This window comes from Macaca nemestrina, chromosome 12, assembly GCF_043159975.1.
Source record: "Macaca nemestrina isolate mMacNem1 chromosome 12, mMacNem.hap1, whole genome shotgun sequence".
Taxonomy (NCBI): Eukaryota; Metazoa; Chordata; class Mammalia; order Primates; family Cercopithecidae; genus Macaca; species Macaca nemestrina.
In genome coordinates this window covers 91,643,892-91,657,615 of record NC_092136.1, presented here as the reverse complement: position 1 = coordinate 91,657,615, position 13,724 = coordinate 91,643,892, and the positions used below count along the sequence as shown (strand labels likewise).

At 35.2% G+C, this 13,724-nt stretch overlaps 1 protein-coding gene across 1 annotated transcript; it reads right to left on the bottom strand.

The window, feature by feature from the left end:
- Positions 1 to 8,113: 8,113 nt before the first annotated feature.
- Positions 8,114 to 8,634, bottom strand: LOC105484365 (small ribosomal subunit protein uS15). The gene has a single exon (XM_011745899.3). It carries the CDS (start codon positions 8,607 to 8,609, stop codon positions 8,223 to 8,225), a length of 387 nt encoding a protein of 128 aa, XP_011744201.1. The 5' UTR covers positions 8,610 to 8,634; the 3' UTR covers positions 8,114 to 8,222.
- Positions 8,635 to 13,724: the final 5,090 nt, after the last annotated feature.

The window sequence follows — 13,724 nt, the reverse complement described above, 5'->3', positions numbered from 1 at the left end:
ATTTTCTCCATCATGACTGCCCTCTCCTTTTCCACTGGCTCACTGATTGGACCCTACCCTTTCTTTGTCTCTCCAACCAGAACAGTTAGTTATCCTTGAATTTCTGAACAGGTCTACTCTACCTGAGCCATTTCTAACTTTCTATTGTTGCTAAACCTCAATTATTGCTACCTACCTGTGCATTCTTTTTTATAACTTTCCTTATGTCCATGTCCGTTTCTTTCCCATTTCCCATAACGATCATTGCCTTTACACCAAAATAGGATTTCTGTACTAGTGAAATGTCCCCTGGGGTAGCATTATAGGAGGCTAATGAGTACAGGATCAATAAGGAAAGTCCATTTTTCATTATGTTATATCATAGGAACACTCATATATCATTAAATAATTGATGTGTTCAAGAAAGCAGCATAAGTACACAACCAAAACTGTGTATTACTTAAGTGTTCATCTGTGCTACTTGTTACAATGTGTTTTTATTTGCGTATATTGCATAAAAATTAGGAAGACTTCTTGTTCATCCACTTTCATTAGGTATAGGCTTTTTAGAAATAAATTTATTTTATTAAGATACTTAATTTGCCCAACATTGAAATACTATACTTTCAGTGAGCTCAGCTGAACATACTTTAAACTTATTGTTAAGGATACCAAACACAAAAATATATTTGTATCATCTTAGGTTTAATAATGAAAAGAAAATTTACTCTAGGCATTTGAAGTAAAAATTGGCTGTTAAATTTGTTGCTATGTCTATGAAAGAAAAGGGAAAGTTCCCAGCAGAGTTTAGGAAATCAGATAATTTCAGGAATCAACAGTAATTTCTAATAGTTATTTCATCTGCCTACAATATTGAAGAGGATGATACACAGAAGGATGCCTGGAAGGCACTGCAAAACTTCACACAAGTAAAGTCTACATACATATTACTTTGTCAAAAGAACAATTCCTTCTGTTTCCAGATTATTCTCATAGGTGGAACCTGTGATTCCACAGTGTTACATGTATTTATTTAGGAAATTCCCCATTGTATGGGGTTCGGAATTTAGGGTTTCATGTTTAAAAGTTGTTCATATCAGAGTTCCAGAGGTGGTCTCCCTCTGGGAGGGTGGCTTGTGATAACAATGTTCTCAAGAGTCTTATTTATTAATCAGAATGACAGACTCTTAAATTTCAATAAGAACTGTAACTGCTCAAGGGAATAGATAATAGTGCCAGTCTGAGCTTCACCTTTACTCTCCATGTGCAAGCTACTCAGGAAGCCAAATTATCAGAAGGTTGCTGTTTGAGCATGAAATCAACAAGAGGGATTAATTATAGGATTTGAATGTTTAATGACAGAAGGCTGTGATAGCCAGATATATCTATGGAAACAGTAAGGCTGTAGACATATGCTTTCCAGAAAGACCTAATAATCAAATTGGCCCATTTGAATAGTGCCTTTAAGAAGCTCCACCAACCTTAGGTGTCATGGAGAACTTAAAAGCGTCATCAAACCTCTTTCTGATTGACACAATCTTTTTGTAGGTTAATCCATTAAGTAAGGTTAATGTGAGATTTTCCTGGTTCTAAAGTGTTTCTGTGAAAATGTCTTTGAGTCAATCATTTCATTTAATTCTTACTTCCTTTTTTTCTTAATTAAAAGGGGAAATCCTTGGTATCACCCTCGTCTATAAAAAATACTAAAAGTAAAGTTTTTTTTAATCTTGTATCCCATATTCACTTTCATCATGACTTTTATTGCGCATTTTTACTTTTAGTTATTTATAGGCTTCTCTTTACCTGACTATTTTGAAGAGGGAACCATGTCTTATACATTTTCATTAGCACATAAAGATGTTAATAAAGTTGGCTGAATGAAAGAGAGAGTGGCTTAGGTAATATCTAAAATAAACAGTGGCTGCCTTCCAATGTGTTTATACTTTTGCCTTGGAAATTGTTTATATAGAGATTGGATGAACACTTGTTAGAGATGCTACAAAGTGCAATGCCTATGTTTATGTTTCAGTTTTGTAAATATTCTAAAACTTCTCAATTATGTTAATATCTAATAGTGTGTTTATGTGGGGACAGTGGCTGACAAGAAATGGTAACACAGGAAATAGCTAATAGGAGAGAAGGAGGTGGCTAACACTCCCAAAGATTAAGTAACTCCTTCTTGAATCATTTCTTGGGTTTCAAAAATAATAAGACTAAGAATACCCTTATGAATTCTGCTCTCATATTACAGCTGGCTTGTAAAAGTCTTATTTGGGAACTTTTCAAGTCTTCCTCCTTACTCCCTTCAGAAATGAGATATCTAGTTAGTATCTTTATTTAATTTTTATCTGATGTGACTTTGAGAAGGGACATAACACAAGTTTAATTTGGGGATATACTCTACAATTCAAGGCTTGACTTCCACACTCGTAATCCAACAGATATAAATGTTAAAGTGATGACTGAAGCACAAGCCCATAAATTTGAAAAAAAGAAAGATTTCAAATTAATAATGTAAGCATCTATCTTAAGAAACTAGGAAAAGGTGAGCAACTTAAACAAAAAGGAAGCAAAACAATGAAGTAATAAAGAGCAGATTCAATTAAATTGGAAACAAAACAATACTGAAAAGTCAACATAATCAATGGTTATTTTTGGTAGAGATCAATTATATTAAACTCTAACTACGTCAAGATAAAAGAGAAGTTACAAATAATCAATGTAAGGAATGAAGATGAGGCATCACTAGAGATACTACAGATATAAAAAGCCTAATGAAGGAATTAATGGTGTTAGACTAATATGTTTGATAGTTTATGTGAAAGAAATACATTCTTTAAAAGGCTACAACTATCAAAGCTCATTCAATGAGATTCAGATAGACCTGTATCTATTAAAGAAATTGAATTCATTTTTTTAAAACATTCCCATAAATTAAGTTCTACATATAGATACCTTCGTTGGTGAATCCAAACAAATATTTAAAGAAGGAAAACTTCTAATTTTACACAAGTATTCTAGTAAACAGAAAAAGAGGAAACACTGTCCAACTAATTTTAAGAGTTCATCATTATTCTGATACCAAAACTAGGCAAATATATGAGAAAAAAATCTAAAGAATATTCTTCATGAACATAGACACAAAAGTCATTTCTAAATTCTTAGCAAATAAAATGTAGCATCATGTGAAAAAAATTATGACCAAGTAGGGTTTATCTCAGGAATTGAAGTTTGGTTCAACATTTGGAAATCAATTAATATAATTTACCACGTAAACAGACATGAAAAAAAATTTGAATAGATGGAGAAAAATATCCACCATGATTAAAAACACTCAATAAGTGAGGAAAAGAACAAAGCTTCCTCAACCTGATATATAGCATCCATAAAAAACAGCTAACACTAATATCATAGTTAATAGAGGAAGAGTGAATGCTTTCCCCGTTAGATCAGGAACAAAGCAAGGACGTCTATTCCTGAGACTTCCATTTAACAACATATTAGCAGTATCATCAAGCAGAAAAAATAAAATAAATATTGGAAACAAAAAAGCTTGACCTTTCGTTTCAAACAATGTAATTGTCTATGGATAAAATCCCAACTATTTTACAAAAAGATATTAAGACTGATATGTAAGTTTAACAGGTCACAGGATATATGGCCTATACATGAAGGTCCACTGAATTTCCATAATAGAAATGAAGAATTGGAAATTTGATAAAATAGTAGTATAGTTTGGACAGTTGTCCACTCCAAATCTTTTGTTGAAATATAATCCCTAATGTTTGAGGTGGGGCCTAGTTGGAGGTATGAGGACCATGAGGGCAAATCCCTCATAAATGGCTTGATGCCCTCTCCACAGTATTAAATGAGTTCTTACTCTCATAGTTCATGTGAGACCTGGTTGTTAAGAAGAGTCTGGCATCTCCTCCTCGTCTCTCTCTTTGTCCCTCTCTCACCTGGAGATACATGGATCCCCTTCTATTGCTGCTATAATTGAAAACTCCCCAAGGCCCTCACCAGAAGCAGATGCTGGTACTATGCTTCGTGTATAGTCTGCAGGGTGTGATTCAAATAATCCTTATTTCTTATAAATTACCCAAAATGCAAAATGGACTAACACAAATACTATTTACAATAGTATCAAATAATATAAACTAGAAATAAATCTTTAAAAATATGTGTTAGATTTGAATGCTGAAAAGTACAAAAAATGCTGATATAATTTAAAGATGATTTAAACAGAAAAAATGTTTATATTGATCAAATATTTTAAGATATCAATTATCCTCAAATTGACCTACAGATCCAATGTTATGCCAATAAAAATCCCAGAAGACACATTATAGAAACTGACAAGCTTATTTAAAAAATTAAATCAAATATGAAATGACCAAGAATAATCAATATCTTTTTAAAAAAGATGACAAAGTTGGGGAGCTCATATGAACTGATTATAAGACATACTACAAGGCCATAATAATCAAGACAGCATTTTATTGGCAAATGAATAGACACATTAATCAGTGAAACAGAATAAGAAAGTCAGAAATATTCACTCATGTGATTAATTGATTTCTGACAGACATTTTCTGGCAAGGCAATTCAGTGAAAAAAAATGATAATCTCTTCTACAAATGGTGAAAGGATAACTGGATAACCACATGTAAAAAATGAAACTCAACCTGTGTTTTCTCCAATGTACAGAATTTTATTAGAAATGAATCACAGATCCAAATATAAAACTTAAAACTATGAAACTTCTGGAACATCTCATAGAACCAAATTTGACTTCATTAAAATTATATTTTTTTGTTTAAAGACAAATTTAAGTAAATCAAATTTTAAATCTTAGATTGAAAGAAAACATTTGCAGATTGAATGCCTGATAAAGGACTTCTACTTAAAATATATAAACAATTCTTACTCCTCTATACTTTGAAAATAAATACCAATTTAAAAGAAGAGCAAGATATTTAAACAGATATTTTACCAAAGAAAATATACAGATGGTAAATAAATATACGAAAAGATGTTCAATTTCATTGGTCATTAGGAAACGTGTATTCAACCATGAGACACCACTACACATCTATCAAAATTGCAAAAACAGCTGGGCACAGTGGCTCATGCCTGTGATCCCAGCACTCTGGGAGGCCGAGTCGAGCAGATCACCTGAGGTCAGGAGTTTGAGACCAGCCTGGCCAACATGGTGAAACCCGGTCTTTACTAAAAATACAAAAAATTAGTTGGGCGTGGTGGCGCCTGCCTGTAGTTCCAGCTATGTGAGAGGCTGAGGAAGGAGAATCACTTGAACCAGGGAGGCAGAGATAGCAGTGAACCAAGATCACCAAATTGTGCTCTAGCCTGGGCAACAGGAGTGAAACTCCATCTCAAGGCAAAAACAAATAAAATAAAATCCTGACAATATCACATGATGACAAGGAAGCAGAACAACTGAAATTTTCATACATTACAAATGGAAAATGGTATAGCTACTTTGAAAAACTTTTGGCAGTTTTCTGTAAAGTTAAGGATATGCTTACCACACAATTCAGTGATCCCACTCCTAAGTATTTATCTGACAGAAAGGAAAATATTTGTCTACAATAAGACCTATATTTGTTGATAGCCACTTTATTTGTAATCACCCAAAACTGGAAACAACTCGAACACCCGTGAACTGGCGAATAAATAAACATATTATGGTGCATCCATACAGTGAAACATTACTCAGTAATGAAAGTAAACGAACTACTGACATGCAAATCAACATAGATGAATCTCAAAGAGTTATACCATGTGAAATAAATCAGTTACAAAAGATTACATACTGTATAATTCTATAAATGTGAAAGTCTGGGAATGCAAAACTATAGAGACCGGCCGGGCACGGTGGCTCACACCTGTAATCCCAACACTTTGGGAGGCTGAGGTGGGAGGATCACCTGAGGTCAGGAGTTCGAGACCATCCTGGCACACATGGTGAAACCCCGTCTCCACTAAAAATTCAAAAATTAGCCGGACATGGTGGCAGATGCCTGTAATCCCAGCTACTCAGGAGGCTGAGGCAAGAGAATTGCTTGAACCCAGGAGGCAGAGGTAGCAGTGAGCCCAGATCGCGCTGTTGAACTCCAGCCTGGGGGACAAGAGTGAGACTTTGTCTCAAAAAACAAACAAACAAACATACAAACAAACAAAAAACCTATAGAAACAGAAATAAGATCAGGGATTTGTAGGGCCTGAGTTTTGAATTTGAAGTTGTGTTTCTCCCTCCAAGTTTATAGGCCAATGTGAACTGAAACGGAGACAAAATAAATCAGAACTTTTTCTGCTTTTGTTCTCTTTCACATCCACATTTACATTATGTAATAAATTCAAATTTAGCCATGGAATTATTTGCTGCTTGGGAGAAAATGAGAGTGTTCAGAGGCCCTGAAGTTCTGTGAGTCTTAAGAAATGTGTATAGTTCAAATTTCACAGCTTCAGAGTGGGAACTCAAGCACTTTCCCTCTACTAGCTTTCACTCATATTCTTCTCTAAAAATGCTGAACAAAAACAAAAGTAAATGTTTCTGTCAATGAAGACTGTAATTGCCATGAATGATTGTTCTGAAAAATGTGACAATCACTTCTATGATTTTGCTGGAGGCCCTAAGAATATTACTGGGTTTTTCTACATCCCAGTTAATATTAGCAGCAATCTAAGATAGCCATTCCCCACGTGTCAATTACACACAATCTGGGCTGGTATTGTTTATGTTAATTCTCATTACACAAACCAGCAACTTTTGTTGACTATGCATTTCTTCTGTTACCTTCCTTTCCTTTGTTTTCCTTCCCCTCCTTTATTTTCTTTTATGAACTGGATGTTTGTTTTCCCCACACCTCCCAAATCCTGTATTGAAACACTAATTCCCACTATGGTGGTATTAGAAAGTGGAACTTTGGGAGGTAATTAGGTCATAAGAGTGAAGCCCTCATGATGGGATTAATGCTGTTATAAAAGGAAAAGACACGAGCACTGAGTTCCAATTTGTCAGATGATATCTAACAACAAGGAATCATAAAGTTCTTTCTGTATACATGTGAATCAAGGGTTCCAGGCAAAAACAATATAGTAGAACTCATGCTTTTGTATTCCAGTATGACTCCACTGCCATTTCTCTAGTACTAAGTTAATTTAAGAAATCCAGCAACTTTTCCAAGACTCTTGCTTCTCTTCATTTTCCAAGAGTTATGTTCATGATTGGTTGGACTGCAATAAGACATTGTACCACAAATCTCTTAAATAACCCTCCTGAACATCCTTATTTCAACATTCTTCACAGTGTATATCAGATAATCTTCAAAGAAGAGTATTAAACTTGGGGTTCAAGGTATGAAATAGAAAGCCTGTAGTAGTAACAGCTTATACTTAGTAAGTTATGGATTAATTTTTCTCCTGTAAAGTCATAGATTTTATTGGTCCTTGGGCATATAGCTCAACTGTTCATTATATGGAAGAAGAAATTATAAGTAGAAAAGTGTCTTGCCCAATACTTTACAACTATTAAATATTTTAAAATACATTTCCAGATAGCAAAGGTAATTAGCAATACTAAGAATGGTATCATCAGTTGATCGCTATTTTCCAGAGTTCCATGCTTAACTAGCATGAAAATGTAAAAGGCAAGATGATGTTAAGGTCAAAATTGATCCCCAAATCTCAGTGGCTTAAAACAATAAACATTTATTTCTTATTATAACTACACATCCAATAGGGTCAGCAAAGAACTCTGTGCATCATAGTCAGTCAGAAGCACAGGCTGATAGAAAGCCACCATCTCAAATATTGCAAGTTGACGTGGGAGAAGGAGAGTCATTGTACTCCTAGAACTTCTACCCAGAAGTAATACACAGTGCATCTGTTCTGCTTTAATAGGGGACCAGCCATATGGATATAACTAACTTTGGGGTATGTGTAGAGAGGTCCAATTTCATCTGGAAGAGAAGTTTGAGATGTTTGGTAAAGTAGTCCAGAGTGCCATTTGGTCACCAAGTATGTGGCTCATTGTCCCTTACACATGTTAAATTGCTTAGCCTTTTTCTTTCTTTCTTTCTTTCTTTCTTTTTTTTTTTTTTTTTTTTTTTTTAGTTAAACAATCATTTTATTGCTTGAGTACACAGACAAATTTATGCGACCAGGACAGAGGCTGTAGATGATTCATATTTCCAATTGGGAGGGAGGACTCGCTTGGTCTTCTAATATCGAGCCAAACGGTGAATCCGGCTCTCTCTCAGAATCAGACGGAATTTAGCATCCTTATCCTTTCTGTTCCTCTCAAGATGCTTTCGAACAGCAACTGCTTTCTTAATTAAATGGTAGAGATCTTCAGGAAGATCAGGAGCAAGTCCCTTAGACTTAAGAATTCTTAAGATTTTATTGCCTGTCACAAAACGTACTTGTGCAACACCATGTGAATCTCTCAGGATCACACCGATTTGTGAAGGAGTCAGGCCCTTCTTGGCCAGTTTGTAAATCTGCTCCTTCACGTCGTCAGATGTCAACTTCAACCAAGTGGGGACGCTGCGTCGATAGGGCAAAGCCGACTGGGACAGGCCCTTCCCGGGAGCATGCATGCGACCCATGATGGCGGCGGTCAGGCAGTGAAAGGCTGCTTAGCCTTTTTCTAAAGGAGAAATGCTATCATGAATTTTCATGTGTATCTTCTCCAGACACAGCTGGACCTGATACAAGGGGTGGGCCCTTGTATAGCACAATTCTCATCATTCAGAGTTGATGAAAATGAGAGTCACATGGGCTTAGTAACGTTCAAATATTTTTTTCTCATAAATAACTAAGGTTGCAAGGGTAGTATTAAATCTTGTACAATTATATAATTAAAAATTAATACTCTGGTTTCTTTGCCTGTAAAATACTCTTAGATTTTTTGGAAGGCTTCTTATATATTTAATTCCCATGTGTGAACAGCCACAGTCACAACTCTTTTCTAGACATACTTTTTAGATATGCAGATCTCTCTTCTCGGCCTTTCTTCTTGTATGTCTGTCTCCATCACTCTCTCTGTCTCCCTCTCTCTCTCCCTCTAATTACAGAAGCTTGGGACTACCAGGCTTGATGGGAAAATCTTACACTTAGTTTGTTTTACCTGAATCTTTGTGTCCTGTTGAAAAGTGACTTTAATCTAGTGTTCTCAAAGTATGGTTCTAAGTCTAGCAGCATCAATATCTTCATCGTTAGAAATGCAAATTATCAGACCCCATCCTGGACTACTGAATTAGAAACCCTGGTGGGGCCCAGCAATCTGTTTTAAAAAGTCTTCCAGGTAGTCCTGATTGAGCTAAAGTGTGGCAGCCATACACTCTTTCAGTCCAAATGCCAGTGCGATGAGGAAGGAAGAAGAAAGTAATAGAATATTGGTTAGAGAAGTAACAGAAATAGGGAAATGAGGTGGAGGGTTAGAGATCAGATTCTGTAGGGATTATTTTTAGGTTATTGTAAGAGGTGGAAACCAATAGACCTAGTTTGATAAGACCCTCTGCGTCATATACATGAATACTTTCATACTCACATGTGCATATTCACTACTCACTAGAGTCTCTGCAAATTTGAACTTCCTAGTTTTCAAAGGTTGGCTTTATTTATTTTTTAATTTTGTTGCTTTGCCTTGACCTTCTAAACAGCTATTATTGGCATATGCTAAATGTTGGTGTCCAGACCCCTTAGGCGTAGTAGCATCATTCATTTACATATTGTCAATGGCTACTTTCAGCAACAGAGTTCAGTAGTTATGACAAAGACTCCTGAACTAAACCAAAATAAAGATTTCAGTTCTTGTCCTCCAGGCGAAGTCACTAGCGGTACAAATGGATATAAAAGCAAGAAGTGGGTTGAGTTAGTACTGAAGGTCTGAAATGAGATAGGGCTGGCATCATTACATGGAAAAGTGTCATGAAACACAAGTCTACATAAGAATATGCCTAGGGAGATGGTGATGTTCCAAAGGGATAATAAGACGCTAGAGTGGTTCAGGAAATTTCTTAGATGGACTGTACAATACTGTAAGAGTGTTGCTGAAGGAGGAAGGTTAGGAAAAACAGGGACTTGGGGGAGAGCCTGAGGTCCTAAAATTCAGAAAGTATTTGGGAGCCTTCTGAAGGCATATCTGCATGCTTACACAGAGAAAGGACTAACAAAGAAAGGCTACAAAGAGGCTGGAGGAGATGGTGGAAAATGCATGGTCTACATGCTGGAATCATGGTGCTGAAACTTAGTAACTGTGAAACCCTGGTAATTCATTTAACCTGTATGGATATCAATGTATTCATTTGTAAAATGGACACAATCACATATAATTCATGAGAGTATGATGAGAAAAAAATGATATATAAATGATCATTGGCTTTGTTCCTGCCATCATCCCCCTTTATCCTTCACCACTCTTCTCCCCTGCACCTATACTTTCTGAAGCATAGACACCAAGGAGATGCAGGATACTTTGCAAAATGAAGATGCAGAGGGGAGAGCAAGAAACAGAGGTGCAGACTGATTCAGGGCCATGTTGGAGGGAAGCAGTGGCTGCAGAGCCCAGCTCTGGGCATTTCCTCACTCCTCCAAGGCTCTGCAGCTCTTCCTAATTGACATTCTGCAGACCCTGTTTTGTCTTATTGCTAATTACTATCTATTTGTTCCCCATTACTAGCGTCATGTTTTATTCCTTGATATTGTTTGCAAGTTTCTTTACAGCAGTTGACTAGCTCTGTTTTAGATTACTTCACCGCAGGTACATCAACAATCACCATCCCCCAAACTAAACCTTGTTATTGTAAGGTTTGTTGAGGATAAAATGTACATTCAATTCTTTCTTGGTTTTGTTTCTCCTGCAAGATAGTATTTGGGCCTGGGAGAGTATTTCAAATAAACACTCTTGCTCTTCCTTCTGAATTTGGAAAAAATTCAAACAGACAACTTTGTCATTAAAATATAAAGAAAACAAAGAAGGTACCTGGATCCTTGCTTCGTCTTTTGGCAGTTGCTGTTGCATCTGCTAAATGTGGTGGGTCTAGCATAGTTGCAAAACTCCACTAGGATTTTGAAGAGAATGGAGACCAGTGAGTTATTTTTAGTGTCTAAAATTAATTTAGTAATTAAGTTATTACTGTTTTAAAAAACAATATTTAGAGTTATACTAGGAACAAGAAAGGAAAATATATCCTCATTGTGTATTTACACAAAGTCAGAAATATGTATACAGAAGCAGCTTAATTTTTCAGTATGTTTATGGAAAAATTCAGCATCAGTCTTATTTTTCAGCTATTTACTATGGACAAACTTCAAAAACATGTTCTTTTCCCATGAAACTCACTGGGAGTTTTTTAATTGAGGTCCATGAAACAAAATAATTGTATTGAGCAGCATAGGGAATCAGTCTTTCTCTTTAACGTATTTTACTTTGTTCATTACCGGATTATAAGGATGGGTAATTCGCCCATTGAGTCAACTTTATTTTTAAGTTCCTACTGTGAGTAAGACAAGGTAAACAGAGATCTCACTTTTGATACTCTTGACATTTGGCATAGTACAAAGATTATAGCCTGAGTGTAGCTAATATAATAGCATTAACAAAGGGCCTATTTTTCTATTTTTTTCTGGTTGAAAGATATCTCTGAGGAAATAATATTTAAGAAAAACATGAAGGACACACGATTGGTGATTAGGATATTTGCTGGGAAGTAACTTTCTAAGCCTGGAGAAGGGTAACATGTTCACGGGTCCATTGAAGGCTTATGTCTGGTGGGGGAAGGGAGGGCAGGAGCAAGGGAAGAGGCCAAAAAGTCAAGGAAAAGCCTTTGAGACTATGTAAATAATTTGGATATTTGTCATTTTGCCATTACTTTTCATCTCTGGAGTATTTCACCGTTTTCAAAGTACGTTCACAAATAAAATGTCACTTAATTCACCTGGATCTTGTGAGTTTGTATGAATGCTCAGAGGAGAGACTAGAGGGCTGTCCCTATTTGCAACATCCATCTCTCGTTACTTACAAAATGTCTTTTTTTGTCAAATAACTTTTAATATTGAGAGCATATTGTTAGAGAAATATATAGAACTTGATTTAGGTCCTAATTTAGTACTCTGTTCTCTATAATAATAGCTAACATTTATATCTAAGTACTTTATGTGTATTAATGCATTGAACCCTATTATCCTTACAAGGAAAGTACTATTATTATTCAACATTTTGCTGAACAGAAAAGGAAGAGATATGCTCAAGGGTACACAACTGGTACATAATAGAGGTGGAATTTGAATACAGATGTCTAGCTACAGAGCCCCCATATAGCCTTGCCCACATTTTTCCTCGTCTAAACTCTGATGCTTTGCTTTTTGGTAGAAACCTTATCTTTATGTCTTCATATAAACACTATTCTTCAAAACACTATTCTAGGCACTCTTACAAGGTCTCAGGTTTTTTTTTTTTTTTTTTTTTTGTATATAGCTTTCAATTAACCCAAAGGAGAAATTAACATATAATGAATAAATGTATACATACATTCATATTAGTGTCAAGATGAATTATAATTGATTTACTTGTTACTTAAAGAGGGAATGTATTTTTGCAAATTCCATAGATTATTGGACTTATAAATTAGAGGTCTGTATTTAGAAATTAAAAAATTGAGTATTTTTATTCTGAATTTTTCTTTTATTATTGAAAGATAATATTCTCTTTTCTGTCCAAAGGTTTCTGTGTGTCAAAGGTAAATCAAATATTTCATGGATTTTCTATTTTGAGACACATCAGAACACCCTTCTAAATATCTAAACGTTTCTCTTCACATTCCAGTAACTCTTTCTAAACCTGTCAATTTATGTATGTATATGGATCAGCAGAGAAGATGGATTTTGTTAAAAATTTACCAGATTAGAAAGAGGATGTAATTGAAATTCAGTGTTATTATCAGTTTCTGGATCTATATAACATAGGTTTATGTCTAGATAGTCAGACATTAGGTCAGTAGATATTTATTAAGCAGCTACTACATTAAAATTACTGTAAAGGCATTATAGAACTAATAATGATCAAAACAGTATAGTCTATTGCTTCACAGAGATTCAATTCAGTAGAAGAGTCAGACATTAAATAAGAAATCCTAAGAGTAATAACTATTTAGAAGTACATGAGAGCATAAATACATTGAATACTTTCAACTTCAAAGTCTGTTTGGCCTCTGAAATTTTATCATTCTAACCTTAGTTTTACATAAGTTAGGAGTTACATGTTCTCATCTTGGATTTGTTACTATTTGTGTGATCTGAGAAAGGCCAGAGAATCACAATATTCAAGACATAAGGATTATAGTACTTTTCTGTATTTTATTTTCCCCATTTAAAACATGCAGAGAGTGTGGGAGATGGCCTTGTTTAATGGTTCTCAAACATGAGTGTACATTAGAGTCACTTGGAAGATTGTTAAAACACAGGTTGATGGATCTCCATACCTTCCACACAGAGTTTCTTATTGAGTAACTCTAGGCCTGCTGAGAATTTGCTTTTCTAAAATGATTCCAGGTGAGTCTGATGATTCTGGCTTTGAGACCATACTTGGTGAACCTCTGGCTTGGATGACCTTGAGGAACTATGAAGTACTATGTACTGCAAGAAATAGGACTATCTGAAGAAGCTTCCAGAAGTTAGTATTTTTGTAACTATCTTCTTCTATATAGTGACTTTATTGTGGA